Source organism: Pygoscelis adeliae, unplaced genomic scaffold (genome assembly GCF_000699105.1).
Source record: "Pygoscelis adeliae isolate BGI_AS28 unplaced genomic scaffold, ASM69910v1 Scaffold66, whole genome shotgun sequence".
Taxonomy (NCBI): Eukaryota; Metazoa; Chordata; class Aves; order Sphenisciformes; family Spheniscidae; genus Pygoscelis; species Pygoscelis adeliae.
This window is the reverse complement of record NW_008825167.1, coordinates 6,119,210-6,138,584: the sequence shown is the minus strand read 5'-3', so window position 1 is coordinate 6,138,584 and position 19,375 is coordinate 6,119,210. Positions and strand designations below refer to the sequence as shown.

The window sequence follows — 19,375 nt, the reverse complement described above, 5'->3', positions numbered from 1 at the left end:
AATTGCCTTTTAATTTCTTTCTCCACCAAACATACCAAATATTAACAAAATAAAATGAAGTCTTGAAATAGCCAGAAGAATTTTGAAACCGTGATTCTTTGCAGGGCTGCTTAAGACAGCTTTGCTTATTTTTGAACAATTATTACAGTTTCCTTCTCATATTTATAATGCACACGTATGATTGTCATGACTATGTGCACATACATCCGGCCACTCTAACCGCATGTGCAGCTCAGCCTCATAATGGCACGGGCATTTTTTAAAGACAGAACCACAATGATCATTTAGTAACTATGGCAAGAGTCAAATACATGTTCAGTTCAGATACTAAACACACTGACATCGTGTGTCAGTTTAGCAGAGGGGTGAGAGACTGAAATGTTAAGATGAACATGGTTTCACCCTTCTTAGGTGGCAAGTCCTGTGCAGGAACTCCTCGGTTACAGGACTAATGAAAACAGTAGCTGTGGAAATACAGGGCAGGGCCGTTTCGGGCAAAAGAAAGGTGATTAGGACTGAAAAAGTACGCAGGACTGACAGCCAACTCTTGTTTTTCTCCCAAGTAGCTCTTTGGGCACTGAAGCAACATAATATATATAATCAATACCCCCTGCTGTGCGGGTTCTCCACTTTCTTCCCCTTCTCAGGAACAAAATACTCAGAGGTATGCACAGAGAACCACAGATGCTGGATTAATTTGCTGCGTTAATTAATCTGCTGGATTCATTTGCTGCAGAATCAATTTGTGAAGTGCTGGCTGGCTACTAATGCAGATAGTGCTTTCAGAAAAGAGTTTCTACAAAAGCACAAGCCTAGTTTTGCTATAAACAAAGAAAGGGACATACAGTTGCAAAAAATATTAAATGTCCAATATGGGACACAGCCTCACAGTTATATTCCACACTACTCTCAAGCGAGAATTTTTTTTTGTTGCTGAAATTTTAGTAAATTAAAGGATTGCTAACTAATTCTTTCAACTGTATCATTACTATTTCAAGGTCAGGTTACTGTATCATTATCATTTCAAGGTCAGGTTGGACGAGGCCCTGAGCAACCTGATCTAGTTAAAGATGTCCCTGCCCACGGCAGGGGGGGTGGACTAGATGACCTTTAGAGGTCCCTTCTCAACCCAAACCATTCTATGATTCTATTTCCTGAAACTTCATACTTCCTTTTAAGACTAGGCAGACAAATACTTTTGCTGTACTTGATTTCAAGCAGAAAAGCACAATTTATAGACCTTAATATATACTTTATTACATTACATAGTTAGAACTAATGAGATACATTACATATATAGAATGGAGCAAGCAGGCACAGAAGATACAACATTGCGAATATATGAAACTGGAACATCACAGGTAGCAGAGTGCCCTACCAAGGTGATCAACAGAAGGAAAAGAGATCAAAATAATGTTACAATTAAATAACAGAAAGAAATGCAAAATACTCTACCTTATCAATAGTAAGCATATAGAAGTGGGTGATGTCATTTTCATGTGCATATTTGATTCTTGCCATACACTCCTCTTCATCAATCAGCTCACCAACATACTCATTCACAAACTCTCCCTGAAAGATACCAAGTATCACTAGTAAAGTATATACCAGACCCACAAACAGCATCACAAGTCACCTCTTCATTGCTAGGCAAGAATGATTCATACCTTTTTAATGTCCCTCTTAGCGACCAGACCCCACCCTTTTCCATCGGTTTTGATGATCTTTGTCTCAGGGTACTGACGTTTTGTAAAGCACTGGTTTTGGCATCGTTCTCCCGCTGGACAAACTTGTGGATGGCATTCATACATCAGCATCCGATTTAGGCACTCGGAATCAAAGCCACAAGGGTTTTCATCTGTGGGTTTGCAGTTGCACTTGGGAATCTCAGAAATGTCAGCAGTATATATCTGCACTTTACCACAAGGTTTATTCACCTGAATAATACATTAAAATAGTTCAAACATCACTTTAAAACATTTGAATTTATTGTAAGAGTTATTACAGTGGTTACTAATTTGGTTTTGCAACACTAGATGTTCCAATGGAAGCAAAATTTCATCTTCTCATGACTGTAAAAGCACAATTACCAGCACATCGTCACAACCTCTCCTCCGCATCTCACCACTCAGCTCTTCCTCTCCAGTGCTCGCTTAGACCTTTGAGTATCCAGTGTAATTTCCTCAAACTTTACCTTAATATGCTTGTATGGTGGGGGTTTACGTTCACTTTCTTGGGTTTCTTTGGCTTCTCGCTGTAGCTTTATTTCTCGAAATCGAGCTTCAGCTTCTTGCAAAGCTAAAAAAGATTGTTGTATCAACAAAAATGCTAGAAAGAGGATTACTCCCCCCAAGCTGACTTGCTCATTCCCATGTGTGTTAAACAAAGAATCACCTTCTACTTCCTAGTCCCATCATTCAATTTTCTTGCAAACACTGCTTTCTGGAGTGTTAATGCTCTTAACAGATGTATCAATTCTACTCTTTCTGTCTCCCAGTTAAACTCATCATTTCCTTTCCAGAAAGTAAAAATCATCAGAAATAATTCCAATTAGATTGTAGTCTTTTACAAGCCACAAAAATAATGCTTTTCAAAGTTAGTAATAGTGACTGCTGCCCAGGGCACCAAAACAATTTTTTTAATACAATATTGTAAAACAAATGTACAAAACCAGACCCATGGCTATGTGTGAAGAAAGTAAAGCATGCATATCACAAGATTATTTTTGTTTACTTTTAGCTATATACCATTTTTGAAGACTTTTCCAATTCCTTTGATCCCCTGGTATCTACTCCCTCTGTCTCCCTCCATATAAGGGAACACCCGTGCTTGGTGCGTCCAATAGTAATCCTTAGAACCAAAGAAAAACACAGGAAATTCTCCGATTTCATGCTTCATTTTCTGGATATTTGGGGGAACGTTTTTCGGATGGCAAACTTCTGCAGGCCACCATCTAGCACAGAAGTACAAATAAAAAAATACAGCATTTTAGTCAAGCTCTTTCTGCAAGAGACAGTTCAACAAAATCACCCTAAGTAGCAGTAACTGATTATTATTTCCAAGATGCAAGTGGATTTAAAATCCTTTCCTCCCCCCACTCACTAGGCAACGAGAGAAGACAGGACTAGAAAAGGAGAGCCCGACACTCAGATCTGTGGGACTTTTGCCCGCCTGCAAGATAAGCATACACATAAAGCTCTTTGCACCTGGAGGTGCAAAACATCATCTTTAATAAGGTCTGCAGTCACTGCAGTTGTCAAAGATCAAGAGACAGCTGATAATAGCTATTAATGCTTTCGAGGATCAACCCCACCCACCTCTACCTCACTCAAATCTCAATGAAGTGTAAACCACTGACAACCTGAGTGACTTAACTCCCAGCCTGCAAGGTAGTAATTTAGCCAATTACAAGTTATACCAGCTTAACTATTTGAAGAGATCTCTGAAACAAAAGGGGTTGAAGGCTCATACACTGGAAGCAGATGTCAGAAGACCACAAGAAGTCCTGTACGGGTAATGCCTTGGCAGAGAGCAACAACGAAGCTTCAAGTCTTTGAACTTGAAGCTTGCAAGGAGATGGAGTCCCTAGTTCACAGAGGAATGAGAAATCTGTGTGCAGCAAGGCTGGCCTACAGAAGCAACCAACTGTACGATCCTTAAACATGCCAGTACTGTAAAAACAAAATAAATCCGTTCATCAGACCTGTAATTTCCCAGTTTAACCCAAATAATATCCTGGAAATGGAGTTTCTTCCCCGCCCTGCAGTCATTGCAGTACCAGCTCCCATCTGGCATTTCAATGTTTAAACAGTCTGGGTGAAACGCTGCAGGACATGACTCGCAGCACAACAAGCTTCCTCCTTCAGAGAGAAAAAAAAAGAAAAAGTTGAAAAACTTCAAGACAAAAATAAAAGTTTTGCATTCCAGCCAGGTTCAAAGCAGCGTGATACACATGTGGCAGGCTCAGTTAGAAAATAAATGGTTAAAACACGCTGGCCTGCAACAAATACATATAATTTAGTTGTGTACAAAACCCAAAAGGTCCGTACTAATTTGAATGCCTGGCAGACTCGCACTAGTAATACGTACAAAATAACAAGCAAGCTAGTGATAAAAAAGCCAGCATAATGCACCACCAATTATAATTACTTTGTTTTACTTCAATGATACAATATATTTAACAGTTTAATATATATTAATATTCCGCTGTATGCAAACTTTTGACAACAACAGATTTCTCTTATGGTTTTTTTTTTTCCTGGGGGGAGAGGGAATGAGGTTGTTAGTTTGTTCCATGAATTATCAAGTGGAAAGTTAGCGGCAGCTTAACAAGCTGCTATGCTGCACGTTAATTTGTTAACAAATCAGGTGAACTTTCACTGCTACAGTTTAATCAGCACTATGCATTTTGTGGTTCTCAATAAGAAATAAATTTATTATACAACATGAAACAAAACACCCTTAATTAGTGGTACTCCCAGCAACAACTAATACTGATTCAATTTGCTGTCTGCTGCTACACTAAAAGCAACTCTTAAAATATTTATGTTTTAATATTATGTATTAGCAATAAAGAAACACAAAAAGCTTCAGTACATTGAACACAGGGGAAAGAACAGAGAAATACTTCTCATTACATGTCTCCAGCAAAGAATTAAATCAGGCTTCTGGTTGCTGGACAAAGTCCAAGTAAAAACATTCTTTAATAAATTATATCTGCAAAAAAAGGATACTCAAAAACTTGAAGCAGCACAAGCCAACCTGCAGTTATTTCAATACCTAACAGAGCCTAACTTAATATGCCACATTTCTAATAATTTTCTGTAAACAGATTAGTAAAATGAAATTTAAATTGAAGAATAAAACGTTTTGATGCTGCATTTATGAAAGAGTGTTACATCAGTTTACCTTTTGAACACACAAAGCACCAGCTCACATTGACATGCGCATGATGACTTTTTCCTTTCATGGCAGTGAAATGATTCGTACAAACAATGCTGTTGGAAGCGATGACTGCACATCCCGCAGCAATGCAAACGTCTCCAGCATGGTATGCAACAGGACAGCGAACACAACGCATCATCTTTCCTAGCAAAGCAGAATACTGCCATATTATTTTTGAACAAAACTGGTTTATTATTTGAGCTAAAACAGTATTACTGCCTGAGGTAGCCTATATACACAAAAAATACACCAATTATGTTTTCAAAGTCTGCGTGTGTATTTGCATTTAGCAACAATACTGAATTAACAAAGGTTTTTAAAGATCCCTACACTGAGTTTAAAGCACTATACTATTTAAATGTGAAGGCTTTAACTATGCACACCAGGGTAGACAAGCTTTCCTCAGTCATGCAATTTTGTCTACAGATGTTGCCCAAAGCTAAAAATATGCACAGCATCAAACGCCCCCACATTCGGCGAGCCTTGCTGCAGTATTTGTACATTCACAGGTCTTGCTCTCAGTCTGCTCAGCCTGCCTCTCATCATCATATATGCATTCTAGATTTCATTCTCTTTTGAGAAGAAAACATCGTTAGCTATAGATAATTGAAAGCTAGTCAAACAGAAGAAAACAAGGTAAATACTAATGTTGACTAAAAATTATGCAATTATTATTTTTAAAAAAATTCTGAATCAATCAATAGTACATGCATGCCTGAAAAATTGCAGCTAGCTGCTATTAAATGGACAGATTCCTTACCTTAACGTACCATAAATAGACAATTCATCAGTCATAAAAACGTAAAATGAAACTACCTTTTGAAATTCGTGGATGTGAGGGGTTACTAACATGACAACTCAGGCAGCTGTGGAGAGGACATCGAAACCCCCTGTTCTCAAACACAGTAAGATGAAATTTTTTCACACAAGCTTCATGGTAGAATTTTCCGCAGTGGGATACGACACAGCGCTTCACATCTGCCTTTCTCTCTTTACACACAAAACAGGTATGCACACCTAGTGGCAAAGGTAATAAAAATAATGTAACTAATTTTTCATCCAAACCTGTTTATTTAAAATGCTTCTGTTCTGAGTTTTTGTTCCGCATGGGGGAGTTGCTTTTGGTTCTTCTTTTTTTTTTTAAAACAAACTAAAATCAAATTCTATTCTTTGATGCAGCAATCTATTTACTTTAACTCTTTAGCGTTAAACATTAATCTGTTCAGTTACAGATAAAATAAAGTTACAATGCAAACCCATTGCAGTTAAAGTGTACACAACAACACCCAAAGCCTCACCGATTTGCTTTCACGTTCTTATTTATAAGCCTCAGTATGCCAGGACGACTGTGAATTTTTTATTGTTTTTTTTGTAAAGCAATGAAATAGGACGATGGGTTGTCTGTGATCCTGTGAAATTTGAAGTAGGTCCACAAACCAAGGACGAGCATCCTCTAATCTCTCTGGACCGCTTGGAAGAGCTTTATTTTGAAGCAGCCTTGTTCCAACAAGGTTTAGCCACGTGTACTAACTGAGCTTATGAGCAAGAACGCAAATCTTTTACGTAAAGTTTTAAGATTAAGAACTTCCAAGCAGTTGTTATAGGATTAAAAGCAAATGAAATTAATAGCAATAAGGTAGTCTTTTAATAGGGAAAGCAAAAGATTGATATAGACACACAAAGGACTGAAAAAGGACTTAAAACGTTTCACTTGCTGCTTTTTTTCCTAGGATTTCTTAAGTCTTTGTGAGAGCCTTTAAATCTAATCTGTAATTGTACTCAGAGAGCAAATATTCCGCAATTATTAAGGCAATGGAATTCAGACTAAATCAGCCAGGTTGCAAGGGAGTTCTCACTGAAAACAGTGTGAGCTTTCTGAAACATGGCACACTTAATGGTACTGTATGAAACCCCACCCTGTCAGGCACCAAAGGGTAAATATGATTTCTCCAGAGATACATACTTTGTCCAGGATGATTTCCTAGAACAACGTATGGGAAAACTACAATATTATTTTTTTTTTATTAATAGAAAGGGACAAACTTGCCTGATGTACATTCACTACAAATGAATTTTCCTGCTGGTCTTCCAGAGAGCCCAAGGCAGCTTACATGAAAAGCTCGATAGCAAAGTCCTTCACACAGTAGGAGATCACCTGTTTTTTCACACAGCTTTTACAACACAAAGGCATTGAATGTTAAAGAAAAGTTCATATGTGGAAAAAACTGTTTTCTTCATTCCTTTTCATATATTGCTCCTCAAAATCTCTTTTCCCGTTGTTGAAATCAAATTTAACAAGTGAAAGATAATTTTACAAGTATCATTACATGCCCTGGCTTCCAGTCGAAACAGATAATAGAGTCATTAAACTGCTAGAAATATCACTCATAGAACCACGGTTCATGAGTAAATACAATCTGACAGAAAAAAGGAAAAGAAAAAAAGCTTTAAGAAATTTCCCCTGAGCACACTGATGCATCTGAGTAGGGTTAAAAAGCATCCTTATTTTCCTTTTCCTTGGCAAAAGGAAATTAATTTAGGTGGCACAATGATACTTCTATGTCCAAGTGGTTAGCAATGACACATGCATAACTAAAAATGAACCGAACAATAATGCTGGCAGAATTTAAGGGATTAGCCAACATTTAAAGATAGATATAACCTCATCATCACTATGTGCAAGAAATGGAAATATAACTGCTTGCCCAGTCTCGTGGAAACAAATTTGATCTGTCCCTTTGCATTGCGTTATCATTTCATAATCTAAGAACTCTTCTAGAATAGTTTGAGAAAGCTTTTTCCTTTCAATTAGCATGCCACACACACGCTGCTACCAACGCAGCACGGCAATCTCTGCTGCACGCAGAAGCACAAAACCCACTGGGTTTTACTTCCTCCTCTTTATTAACAGATAAGCGAGCAGCTCTCCTCAGTCATTTAACTAGTTACCTGGCAACATTCATGCACTTATTCTGAGGTACAAATTATGCTTATCTTACAGATCTGGAAACTCAAGCAGAACGGCTAAGTCAGTTATTGGAGGTCAAGAAAAAAAAATAATTAAGAACAAAGAATTCCATTTACTGGCACGACACCCTCATCGCTAACAGACATCTCAGACACACACGATAAACCTGTTTCTGGCCTAATACTGTCATTTTCATATTTAAAAAGACCTTTTCTAGGAACCCTCAGAAAACATGGCTCGCTGCCCCAGCTAACATCTCTCACCTGACACACATATTCTTTTTTTGTTCCTGCTCCTCGCTCAGATTTTTTGGATGATATAGACACTTCAGTCTGAGTTTCATCAGCACTTTCATAGGGAGACTCTGACCGCTCATCTCCTTGGCCATCGGAGATCTGAAGATTAAACATACGTGTTAGAAAAAGCAGTCATGTATGGTCAATTTTGTACAGAATATCAACTGAAGGAAGCAAACAGACTGCAATTCAGACTAGCAGATTTAGGCACACTCTTTTGGTTTTGTTTCCCCCACCTTTAGAAAAAGTTTGATTAAAACCAGAGTGTGCATTTGTGGAAGTCTCATCAAAAGGACTGTATAACAATCATCCTCACCAACTCAACAGCAGCCAAAACAAAACACCAAAACTTTGTAATGTGGCATTTTATTTATACTCAGTTCTGCAATACAGTTAGCTAGAAGTGCCTAGCCAGTAACACAGGGATATCTTCAAATCCCTTGATTAAAGTTTGAATACGTGTTTTATGAGAGAGTAACAGTTAATTTTGGAAAGAAACTTGGTAAACTTCAAGTCTCTGATATGAAGACTCTCATCTGAAAGTCTCTGACCCAAATATTCTCCAAGAAAGCGAGAACAGTATATGGAAGAGAGGAGGAAAGAAAGAAGTGGCTCTCTGAATATGTTTAAGGAATGTTATAGCTAACAATGAATTCAAAATACTACAAAAGATAACCCTGCTATGGATAAATCTTATATAACAGATCTAGATGTATTAAAGATGGAGGATTTTTTTAAAATATTCATAATTTACTTTAAAAAAACCCCACAATGAAGTAACATATTTAAAAGAAAATATAAGGCAGTTGTCAGTTCAATAGCATTTAGGGAGGGAATGGACAACCGAGTCATTTGTCTTATCTCACGTTACACCAGAAGATGCAGAATTTCATCTTGTTGCCCCCACATGGTACTCAGTGAGTTGCATTTGGCTAAGTACATTCTCCAGGAGAGCATCACCACTTGCAATTGAGAAAGAAACCCGTCACTCCTCTTCGAGCTTGTTCTAATGGTTATTCACACATACCACCAAAAATACTGCCTCATGTCCCTTATGAGTTGCCTAACTGCAACTCACAGTTGATGAGGCTTTCTCCAGGTATTTCAGCTATATTAGAAGTCCTTTGGAACCAGACGTTTTCCTCCTGTGGAAGCATGCTGCCATTAAGCCTGTCTCAATCCTTTCTGGTAAGCCAGAACGTCCTCTAATTTTCTCCCTAAGGAATTTTTTCCAGCATCAAGAGAATTTTGGTGGGTTTTCTCTAAACCTTATCTGTACTTTAAAAAGGTTGTTGAAAAATCAGGCATGAGAACTGGAGGCAATAGCCCATTACAAGTCTCATAAGTACAATGTCCAAAGCAAACTCTTCACTGCTCCTGTTCCGCTGTGTGAGGATCTCCCTAGGTCTTTTCAACACAGCACTGAAAGTCACTGCAAATCACCGCAGTACTCGAGATCATTTTGCCATTGTTTGTCAGAATAGACACCCCGCTTTATATGAAGAATTTGCTTTCTGTTTTCAGACATACGATCTCATATTTATCTATAGTAAAACACATTTTATTAAAAATGGCCCAGCTTACTTAGTAATGGAGACAGCTATGTGCAACCTCCCCTGTCAGCCAATCCCCATGTAATGTGCAAATTTATTAGAAGTGATTTATTTTGAAATCAGAGAGAAAAATGTAAAGCCGAAGCAGGCCTACCATTAGCCTTTATAAAATCCCTTTAGGAACACTGGTTTTGAGCAATTACTTTGCACCGTTGCTGCCAGCTAATTTGCATTCCTCCATTTAACATTTGCTTTCCTTGATCATGTCTAAAAATATTTTGTAAATCGGATCAGATTGATGATTGTTGGTTGTTTTGGGTTTTTTTCTTCCAGATTACTTGCAAGGGTTTAAATGCATTTCCTCTGTGCAAATGCATACTGTCAAAGTGATTTGTACCTACACTTCACTTATGAATATTTCTACAACTGGAGTGATTTGGAGATTCTGCCCGACCCTTTTAGAAGTGGTTAAAAGAAACTGGATGTAAAATCATTGCTTTGTTCAGGCACCAGGAAATCTCTGTCCCCTGGAAGGAGCTGTGAAACAGTAAACTGCAAATGCAACCTGAGTGCATGGCCAGGAGCAGCCAGTTCTTGCTGGGAAGGGGCAGATAAAGAAAGGTAGCGTGGGAGTTCGGCAAAAACACAAGAACAGTTGCCATTACGGTTTAAGTAAACTTACACACATGCTTATTTCTGTTTAAACTATTCCCGCAGAAACATTAATTAGTATAAGCAGTGCACCGCTCTAACATTTTTAGTACCTCATTATGTTCCTGTTTCAACTAGCCAAAATTAGTCATGTTTAGAAAAGAAAAAAAGAAAAAAAAAAGCTGGAACGTCTTAGATCTGCATTTCTTTTCTACTTAAAAAAAAAAAGTACTCTATGCTGTAAACAAAACAAGCAGTCTTATGTTAACTTGACACTACGGTTGTCCCCCGTCTTTTCCCCACACCACAAAGTACACCTAAAACCCTGAGAAAAACCATTTGTGCAGCACACCTTAAGAGTTAAGATAGTCTTCTTTCCAGCAGCAAAAGCTATACAGTCTTGCCCTTGAGGAAAGCACTCCTCTTCCCCCAGCTCACTACTTTTGAAAGCAAAGCAGAGAAACAGAACATACCCAGTGACAAATATATTCAGTCACAAGAGAATAAGGTTTGTTTCAAAGCAACGGCTTCCTAGCTTTTCTTTGGTTTATATACTTGGAAAATGTTCAAATGAAGGATGCAGACCTCTATCTGGGAAGGTAACCCTATTGGCAGGTGACAGTTTTTCAGAAACCCCCTAGATATAGGTCACAAAATCCCAGCCATTTGTGAACCATAGGTTGGCAGCCACTCTCCTACAGAACGGAGACTACACTGCTTCAGAATTAATGCACCAGCCCTTCATTTAAATTAAACGGTTACTGAGCCAAAAAGGAGCAGCGCTGGCAAGAATCAAACTCTACATCACAAATGCAACCACAAACCCCAGATCCTATCAGCCCGTTCAAGATAAAACTTGGCAATTTACACCCGCTTACAGATTAATGCTGGATTTCAAGCATGGATGCCAACACACATAGCATGAACAAAATACCTTAGTTCATCGACCGTATGGCTACCAGACAGAGTATCTTCCAAGATCTCTCCTTTATGGCTGTCACGAGCCTCACACACTTCACAAATCAAATGCTCTATTAACCACCAGTTTTGCACTACACAGGCAAGCCTGGATACCTGCTCATGGCTGATGAAACTCCTAAGAATCAATACATTCATAAGAAGCTCAGGGATATACTTCTACTGCCTGGTGCAGGCTGCTGCTGCAGAACGCATCTCTTGATCCCTGCTAGCACGACCAAAGGTTTAGCCATTGCATCCCACAGCCACGTTATGTGTAACTCACGCACAGCTCGCATCCACTCCACCATCATCTGAGAATTTTCATATTGGCTAATTTTAGGGGGCTAATAAAGGGGGAGGCTAGCAGATTCCCCGTTATATTCTTCAGGATAATTCAGAGTTTGACCCTAATCTCTTATTTATATCTTGCAGAAGGCGAAACACTCTCTACCAGCCATCTCCCTTTGCAAATAACCCCTGTCCTATAGAACTGTCTTTTGGGAAAGCTCCCTTTATGAAGAGAGCCAGAATTCAACACCTCAGCTCCTGAAGTTATCCCAGAATAGCCGATGGAAGTACCAGGGAAGTAAAATGAGCGTCTGTCCCTTCAGGCCTGTGTAGCAGAGGCTGAGACAACCTTCATCTAACGTTTCTCAGAGAGGACTTACAACCTAACGACAGGTAGAGCACGAGATGGTTGGGAAAACTATATTTGTACCCCAAGCAAGCTGCAGCGGCACTAACAGGTTCTGATTCACCAAGGGGACAGTTAAGTTTCACAATAAAAATACCTTTAGATTGAGACAATCACTAACTAAAGATGATTTACAAGACGATTGCTGGAAATCAGTTCATGCTGATGTGAAACAGCCACCTCTAAAACTGAACACAACGCTTTTGTCATCTGTTAACACGACTTTCCATAATGGAAGGTCTAACAGTTCACACACAAGTGCCCAAATCACAGCATTCAATAAAAATCAGCGCAGGTTTTTGGGGGCTTTTTTCTTTAATTGTTAAGTTACAAAAGTAAATCTTTCCCTTGTGATCATGCCAGAGCTTGTCTTGTCCTTACTTTTGTAAAATATTCTCCTTAGCAAAGTAAATTGCATGTAATTAACTCTTCTGATATTCAGGCCAAGGTTCAAAGTAATCAACATTTAGATTAGTGGCAAAACCTGTTAACTAGCAATTTGTAGTGATTGCCTGTTTGCTATTTTATTCTGTTTTACATTTTGAGCAATTTCTTATTTCTCATAAAGGCAAAGTACTATATTTTTTTAAGAGTGCAAATTTAGGGGAAAAAAGGCAAGGCTGTTCACTTCAGATTTGTAGCAAGTGACAAGTTTCTGCAATGAAATCGTACCCGAACTCTATAATCAGCTCCACTTTTCATTAGCTGATGCTGCAGCACGGAAGATACCCTTCTTCTGTTGAAGTTAGTATCATTGCAAGCACCATCAAACTTTACATTTTGCACATCAGTCAGGCCTTCCTTCCCATTTCCTTCAATTATTGAACGTCAACATTACTTTGTGAGTACTTGCCTGTAGAGGCTTTTGCACCGCACTGCCCGAACACTGAGCAACCGGGTGGTATTTCAGGAATCAAATGCAGCTCTTTCTACTGGAAACTGCGTACACAAGTGAGAGAAAGGGAAAAAAACTGGCCGAAAAACCAAATCATGAGCTTTGCTCTTCATTTGGGCTGGGCCAGAACTTACTTCAGGGATCAGTGAGGTTCAGAATACGGTTGCGCACAGAAGCGACAAATTTACTGTCAGGCTCCCAAGGCAATCTTTCCTTCCCCATGTGTACCAGTTATTACTCGCTACTCACACACGTAAGACTCAAAGGGAACATGTAAGGACAGGTTACTGCATTTTTCCAAGTTCTCTATAGCTTTGTCATTGGAAAAATACTTGTTACTGAGTCAAACTGGGACAAAATTTTGGCATGTCTGTAAATTCTTTGGGTTTAGTATTATATTTTTACCTGTGAAAAGATACAAATGGTGGCAATGTGTCATTAGTTTGAGAATGGGGTCTACTCATCTCAAGGTATTTTGATCGTACATCTTATACTACTACAACTTTTTTTTGGCAATAGTTACTCAAACCCACCACGGTACAGGAATCAGCATATCAAGACTTCGTATCCCCAAAGTATTTTTAATTTTCTTTTGAACTGTATGCTAAAATTCCCTGTTCACAATAACCAAAAGAAGCGTTTAATGGATTCTTTCAAACATCGACCTATTTTTAGAAAGACTATATAAGAAGGCTTATAAAAGCAATCTTCAGCATTAATTCTTTACTGAATGGAAGATGCTTTGCATACTGCAATATTTGACGTATAAAGCCAGATTACACCAGCAACTGCCACTGAATACTGGGTAATTGTTTAATTGCTAAATATAAGGATGAGATTTACTTTTTTTTTACTGCTTCCTGAACTACTTCTCCCTGTTTTGTGCGAAAGGGATATACAATGTGCATACAAATGCAAGGACTGTTTGTGGAATAATGGAGTTTCCTTCTCATGATTACATTGAGTAAATGGGAATTTGTTTCTGATGGAGGCTGCTGGGCAGGCTAAGAAAAGAGGAGGAAACGTGTGCAACTCCGTACATTTAAAATAAGATGTAAGACACTAGAGTATTAAAAGGAATTGAATTGAGTCAGCTATGTGCATTTTGTGAATTTGTATGTTTATATTCTTAATTTTGCCTTTTGATTGAAGCTCTCTAAAAAGACGGGGGGGGGGGGGGGGGAGAAAATTTTTCACCAAGATGATTTGACAGAAGCATTGTGTACAAAATCACTTCTCAAATGTTTTTTCTACTGCAAGACTTTCCTCAGCTGCAACACTGAGTTTCAGTTAACTTCATAGTTCACTGCACCATCAATTAAAGCGTTCAAAGGTGAAAGGATAAGCTCTAACATCGGGAAACATTTCTCACACCATTCAGTACATCTAGAAGTTGAGTTCAAGTCTACAACAACTTTTTAAGCATTTTTTGCAACCAGGTACCTGATTCCAGTCTCAGCCACACACCTCAGCAGAAATGCGAGCCAATTCTTCATTCCCTCTGGCTTTTAAAAAAAAAAAAAAAAAAAAAAAAAAGAAGTTGGATGCAAGCTGGTCTGTACACTCAGCTTGCATATTTCTAGAATCATGTGGGTGAACTCTGCAAATGGTATTGTTAGTTCCACGCCTGGATGGTTGACAATTCACTTATTTAAAAAAAAAAAAAAAAAAAAAAAGATAGGTACTGACATATTCTCAGTTGGCATCCAATCATACTGACACACAATACAAGAGAGGATAGCCTGGAATTTAAAAATTCAAATGATGCTGTGTTTCAAAGAAGCAGGTGAGGATGAATTGAAATACTTATGTGGACGTTTGCTCCATCCACTCACCCACTTGAGGAAAAAATATTTTTTTTCCATTTAAAATTTTCTACTTCCTTTCAGACAGCTCCAAAATCAAATAGTAAATACCAGTGCCAGCAGAACCATTACACTGTAATTCCAAGGAAAAAGAGGTTCAGAAATTCTAGGTCTGAAAATAAATGGCTGTACTCATCCAATCTGCAGCCCGAGAATTTAAGAAGTTACCGTAGCAAGAACACAAAATGCAACTGTTCTGCTTGTCAAGACTGGCCCTCAATAAGCTGCTGGCCTGGCTATTAAACGTGCTTTTTGTTTTAGGCTTAGGATTAAGTCTTCATTTTAAAAAGATGATCTATAAAAGCATCTTTGCTGGCTCAATGTTATCCTGGGGACGGGAGGGGGTGGTGGTCTTTTTTTTCTTCCTTGTAAGTACCTCCTGGCTAAAGGACTTCCTAAGGACTAGAGCATCAGTATTTAAGGCAAAACCTCATGCCTCATGGAGCAGAAGCAAGTTTCAAATACTATTCACTGTATGTTAGCAATTGCAAAGTGAACAATATTCACATTTCTGTGCTTATCAGCTTCACTAGGACTTCTCCTCTCCTAGATCCAATTCCCTGGACAAGCTTTCCCTGCCCAGTGTTTGAAGGTTCAAAATGGATTTGGAAATTTTGAGTGAAAAAGTTGCTAACATTTATGCATCCATGGTGCCCACACTGGAATGGGCTCCAACAGTTACTACTACTACACCAGTCACACACCTTTTCAGACTTTTCTAGCTACCAAAGTGCAATTTTCATTAAAAAAAAAAAAAAAATTCTTCCTCAGAAAACTCACTTTATTAACTCATTCAGTCATATAAAAACACTTCTTATATTACTCATATACGCTTGCTTAACAGCACTTCTTAAGCATTAAGAATACCAGCTTTGGTCTTAGTCATATTCAAGATAACGGTGTTGTTCTGTCACGTTGTGCTTAAGCAGTTACAAAAGCAACTAAAGGGCAAATTTTTCCAGAGCCAAAAAAAAGTTAACCCTCCCGCTTCCCCTTGTTTTACTCGAGCATCTCGTTTTATAATCCTGGCTGTAGGACATCAAATGGAAACAAAATCCACTATGTATACTTATTTTAAAGCTAGGGGTATATAAAATGAAAACAAAGCATGGCAGAAAGTTATTTCCTTCTGCTTTTTTGTTGTGACTTGTAGGCAAGTCACCTCCACAGCAGGATCAGCAGGATCCATAAAAGAAAGGGCCCACAAAGAGTAACCTACCACTCTTTTGTAGTTGTCTCAAGACACTCACTGGCTTAAGTGGCATCCTCTCTCAGGTCATCTGCTATCTTTAACAGGCACATTGCATCTTTTTATAAGCATTTTAGAAGCATGTTTCCATGACTTCTGAATGCTGTCGGCTATTAAGCTCCACTTTGCTTAAAACTAAGGACACTGCTCTAAGCTCAGACTTCCTGACACGACTTTAGAGTCAGTGATTGCTATACCACAGTCATCCAGGAGGAAGTGGTCTGGTCTGGCTAAGAGCTTTCTCTAGAAAGCTTGGAGTATGCGTGTTCTGATAAGCAAACTCTTCAGTCTTTCCACAGAGAAACACCAACTGCATTTTTTTTCTTATTAACAAAATCTCAATTGCTAGGGGGTTGGTTTTTGGGTTTTTTTTTTTTTTTTTAAAATCTAAGCACAACTTATACAAGAGTAAGTCAGTAAGCAACATACAAACAACAGATCAGACTGTATTCAAAAGACAATCTATCGTGCACCCACACGGAGACAGAAAAACTGACAGAGCCAATTGAGTTACAGTTAACATTTCCTTTATTTCAGTATAAGAATTCCTGAACTGAATGAAGAATGGTATTTTGGCCCATACTGCTAGACTAGATAAATTCTTTAAGTATGCGGTGCCACAAGTGTACACAGTACTATAATAGCAAAAAAGACGGCCTGGGACAAGTTTCATTTTTATTATTAGCAGGAGTTAGACGTTTCAGATAAGGATATTGTGCATTTCTGAATTTGCCTGGAAAGTTCATTAAAACTCTGAGAACATTTTAAAACATTATAAAATTGCCTACAGATACTCATGATACTTTGGTAGGGGATGTGGAATAAAAACCTACATCATGTAAACATTCAGTAAACAGATTCTCTGCACTCCGAAGCCTAAGTAATACACAAGATGAGAATAATTACATAAGAAACTTAATTTTCTACACAGAACGTGCTGCCAAAGAACCAAGAGTCAAGCCTAGAACTTTTTTCCATGTGAAAGTGGAAGCATTGTAACAAAACTGTATGATCTGGTGGGCGATGCAGGTAATTTCAATTATTAGAGGCTTTAGCAGAGGTTTAGCAAGAAACAAGTCCAATTACTTGCAGTGTTCCACAAACACGTACCCCTGACTGCTTACTGGTGCTTTGAAACAGGAAAAAAATAAATCTATAGGCATACAGAAACAAACACAGGAAACAACTACCTGCTAAGTCAGAGGATTTAAAGTGACACTATATATTAAATTGTCCTTAAGTATTGTTTTGAAGAGAAAATTATCTTTGAATGAAGCTAGAATGAAATGCTAGAAGCACACTGATTTTGTTTAACAACCTGCAAAGTTAGCTTCAACTATTTTTTCTTTAGGGCGGTAGTTTCTTTAAAATAATGTGAATTCCTTTCTTCCTTCCTGTTCTTAGTATGTCAAAGACGGTTATTTTTACCTTCAGTAAGCATGCCTAGAATATTTTAGTTGTATACTGTAGGACAACTAGACTCCAGGGTCAATAAATGGAGCTGATGTACTTTTTTAGTCCCAAGTTGTACATGTCTCAAGACTGCCTTCTCAATCAAATACCTTACCTTTTAAGAATTGTACGTGTTTCCTCCACTGTGTACACATGCTAATAACCATTAAAAATGCAGATAAAACAAATCTGCCTCAAATCGGTAATGAGGAAAAAAATATACTGTTTAATATGCAGAAAAAGAGCAAAACTTAAGGCTTGCATTATTATAACTTGCATTATTAAGCCTTGGAAACGCACGAAGTTGTAGCTATAACCAGCAACTGAGCTTGTTTTGACACTGGATGTTACAGAAAGAAGAAAGAATTCCCTCTAGGGAAGATATAAGGATCTTGTGATAAAAGCAACGCCTTCAAAATCTTTCACAGCCTTCTTTAAACTGCCATCTGCTGGTCAGCTCATACTTCATGAGGATATGATGAATGACAGACTAGCTAAGAATTTAGAGTATTACATGGTCTTTATTTTGTCCTCTCTTAAAAAAAATTACAATTGCTTTGACACAAAGTTCGGAAGTAGTATCTAGACCCTGCAGGATACTATGACACTTATCTGCTGCCAACAAATCCATCCAATTTAATGAAGCACGCCAATAACCACAAAAATTGATTGTAAAGCTAAAGCAGATATGTTTCATGCAAACACACAAAGTGTGTCAATAATCCAGCAGCAATGGTAATGTAAAGCCTTTTTTATTTATTAAAAAAATACTGGTTACACTCTACTGGCACCTACTACATTATTGGGGGGTGGAGGGCCCAGGTAAAAAAAGAAACGAGAATACACCACCTATATCTCTTCTCACAAATATCATGAGCTTTTGGATGGTTACACCAAGTCTTACATAGGCAGTAAAAAACTACTCCGAGCTTTTGCAGACTCCGAAGTGTTGAGTATCTTTCTCACATCTGGCCCTACCAGTTGCTCATTAAGAATTAGATTTTAAACAAAATCATGTTTCACATGAAGTACTGGAGGAAATGACAACTGCTGTCAAGTGCCTAGAAGTAAAATTAAGTATTTTGTTTCAAGATTAAATGCAGGTACGAAATTTATTCATTCATGTATAAACACCTTACTGCTTCTGTCCATCCATCTTAAAACAACGTCAAAGCCCGATTTTTTGAAGGGAGTGAAAGCCTACCTTTTAATCTCTGATATGTCAGGTCTATAAATGTTTGTTCGTTCTTAAGGCAGAAGTCCACCCGCCCACCCCTGTTTCTCTCCCCTGTAAATTAGATACCCAAAGTAACTTATCAATTGAAAATTTGGCCTTGACTAATTTTACAATATTTCAAGTAAACCCCATTAAAAAACACCCCCACACCCCCAATAAAAAGCATCCAAAAATCTTTAAAAAAAACCGTCAAATAAGATGCATCTTTCAAACAAGAAAAAACTGAGCACACCCTTCCTATCCTATTGAACACTCCTAGAACTTAGCTGCAATGAACCGACATTTAAGAGGTGTGCAGCTAGCAACAGTCCTTGACAAATAAGTCATATCCAGATTCCATTCTGGAACCAGCTGTCCACAAATAGTGTGGGGGGAAAAGAAAGGAGAATAAAAACCAGGCCAGAATCCACTTAGTATTGCTTGTGGAGGTGTATGTACTTGTGGAATATGCAGAATTTTTTCTATCTTTGTTAAGAGAGCATCTAAGCCAACATTTAGAAGTATTATAGTGAACACAGAAATATAAAAGTTAATCAGTAAATGTATTTAATGTTGAGAAGAATTACATCCTATTCAATTAGCTGAGCAAGGCTTTCATCATTGCATGATTG

At 38.1% G+C, this 19,375-nt stretch overlaps 1 protein-coding gene across 2 annotated transcripts in view; it reads right to left on the bottom strand.

Moving 5' to 3' along the window:
* Window positions 1-19,375, bottom strand: part of WHSC1 (Wolf-Hirschhorn syndrome candidate 1) — a 63,662-nt gene that overhangs the window by 7,116 nt on the left and 37,171 nt on the right. For both annotated transcript variants that reach the window (XM_009328789.1, XM_009328790.1), the window contains 9 exons: window positions 8,176-8,307; window positions 6,992-7,115; window positions 5,761-5,961; window positions 4,909-5,088; window positions 3,704-3,860; window positions 2,748-2,953; window positions 2,195-2,298; window positions 1,668-1,937; window positions 1,456-1,572 (listed from right to left, as the gene is read on the bottom strand). In XM_009328789.1, the coding sequence (XP_009327064.1) occupies window positions 1,456-1,572; window positions 1,668-1,937; window positions 2,195-2,298; window positions 2,748-2,953; window positions 3,704-3,860; window positions 4,909-5,088; window positions 5,761-5,961; window positions 6,992-7,115; window positions 8,176-8,307 (1,491 nt within the window). The remainder of the gene's footprint in view (window positions 1-1,455; window positions 1,573-1,667; window positions 1,938-2,194; window positions 2,299-2,747; window positions 2,954-3,703; window positions 3,861-4,908; window positions 5,089-5,760; window positions 5,962-6,991; window positions 7,116-8,175; window positions 8,308-19,375) is intronic.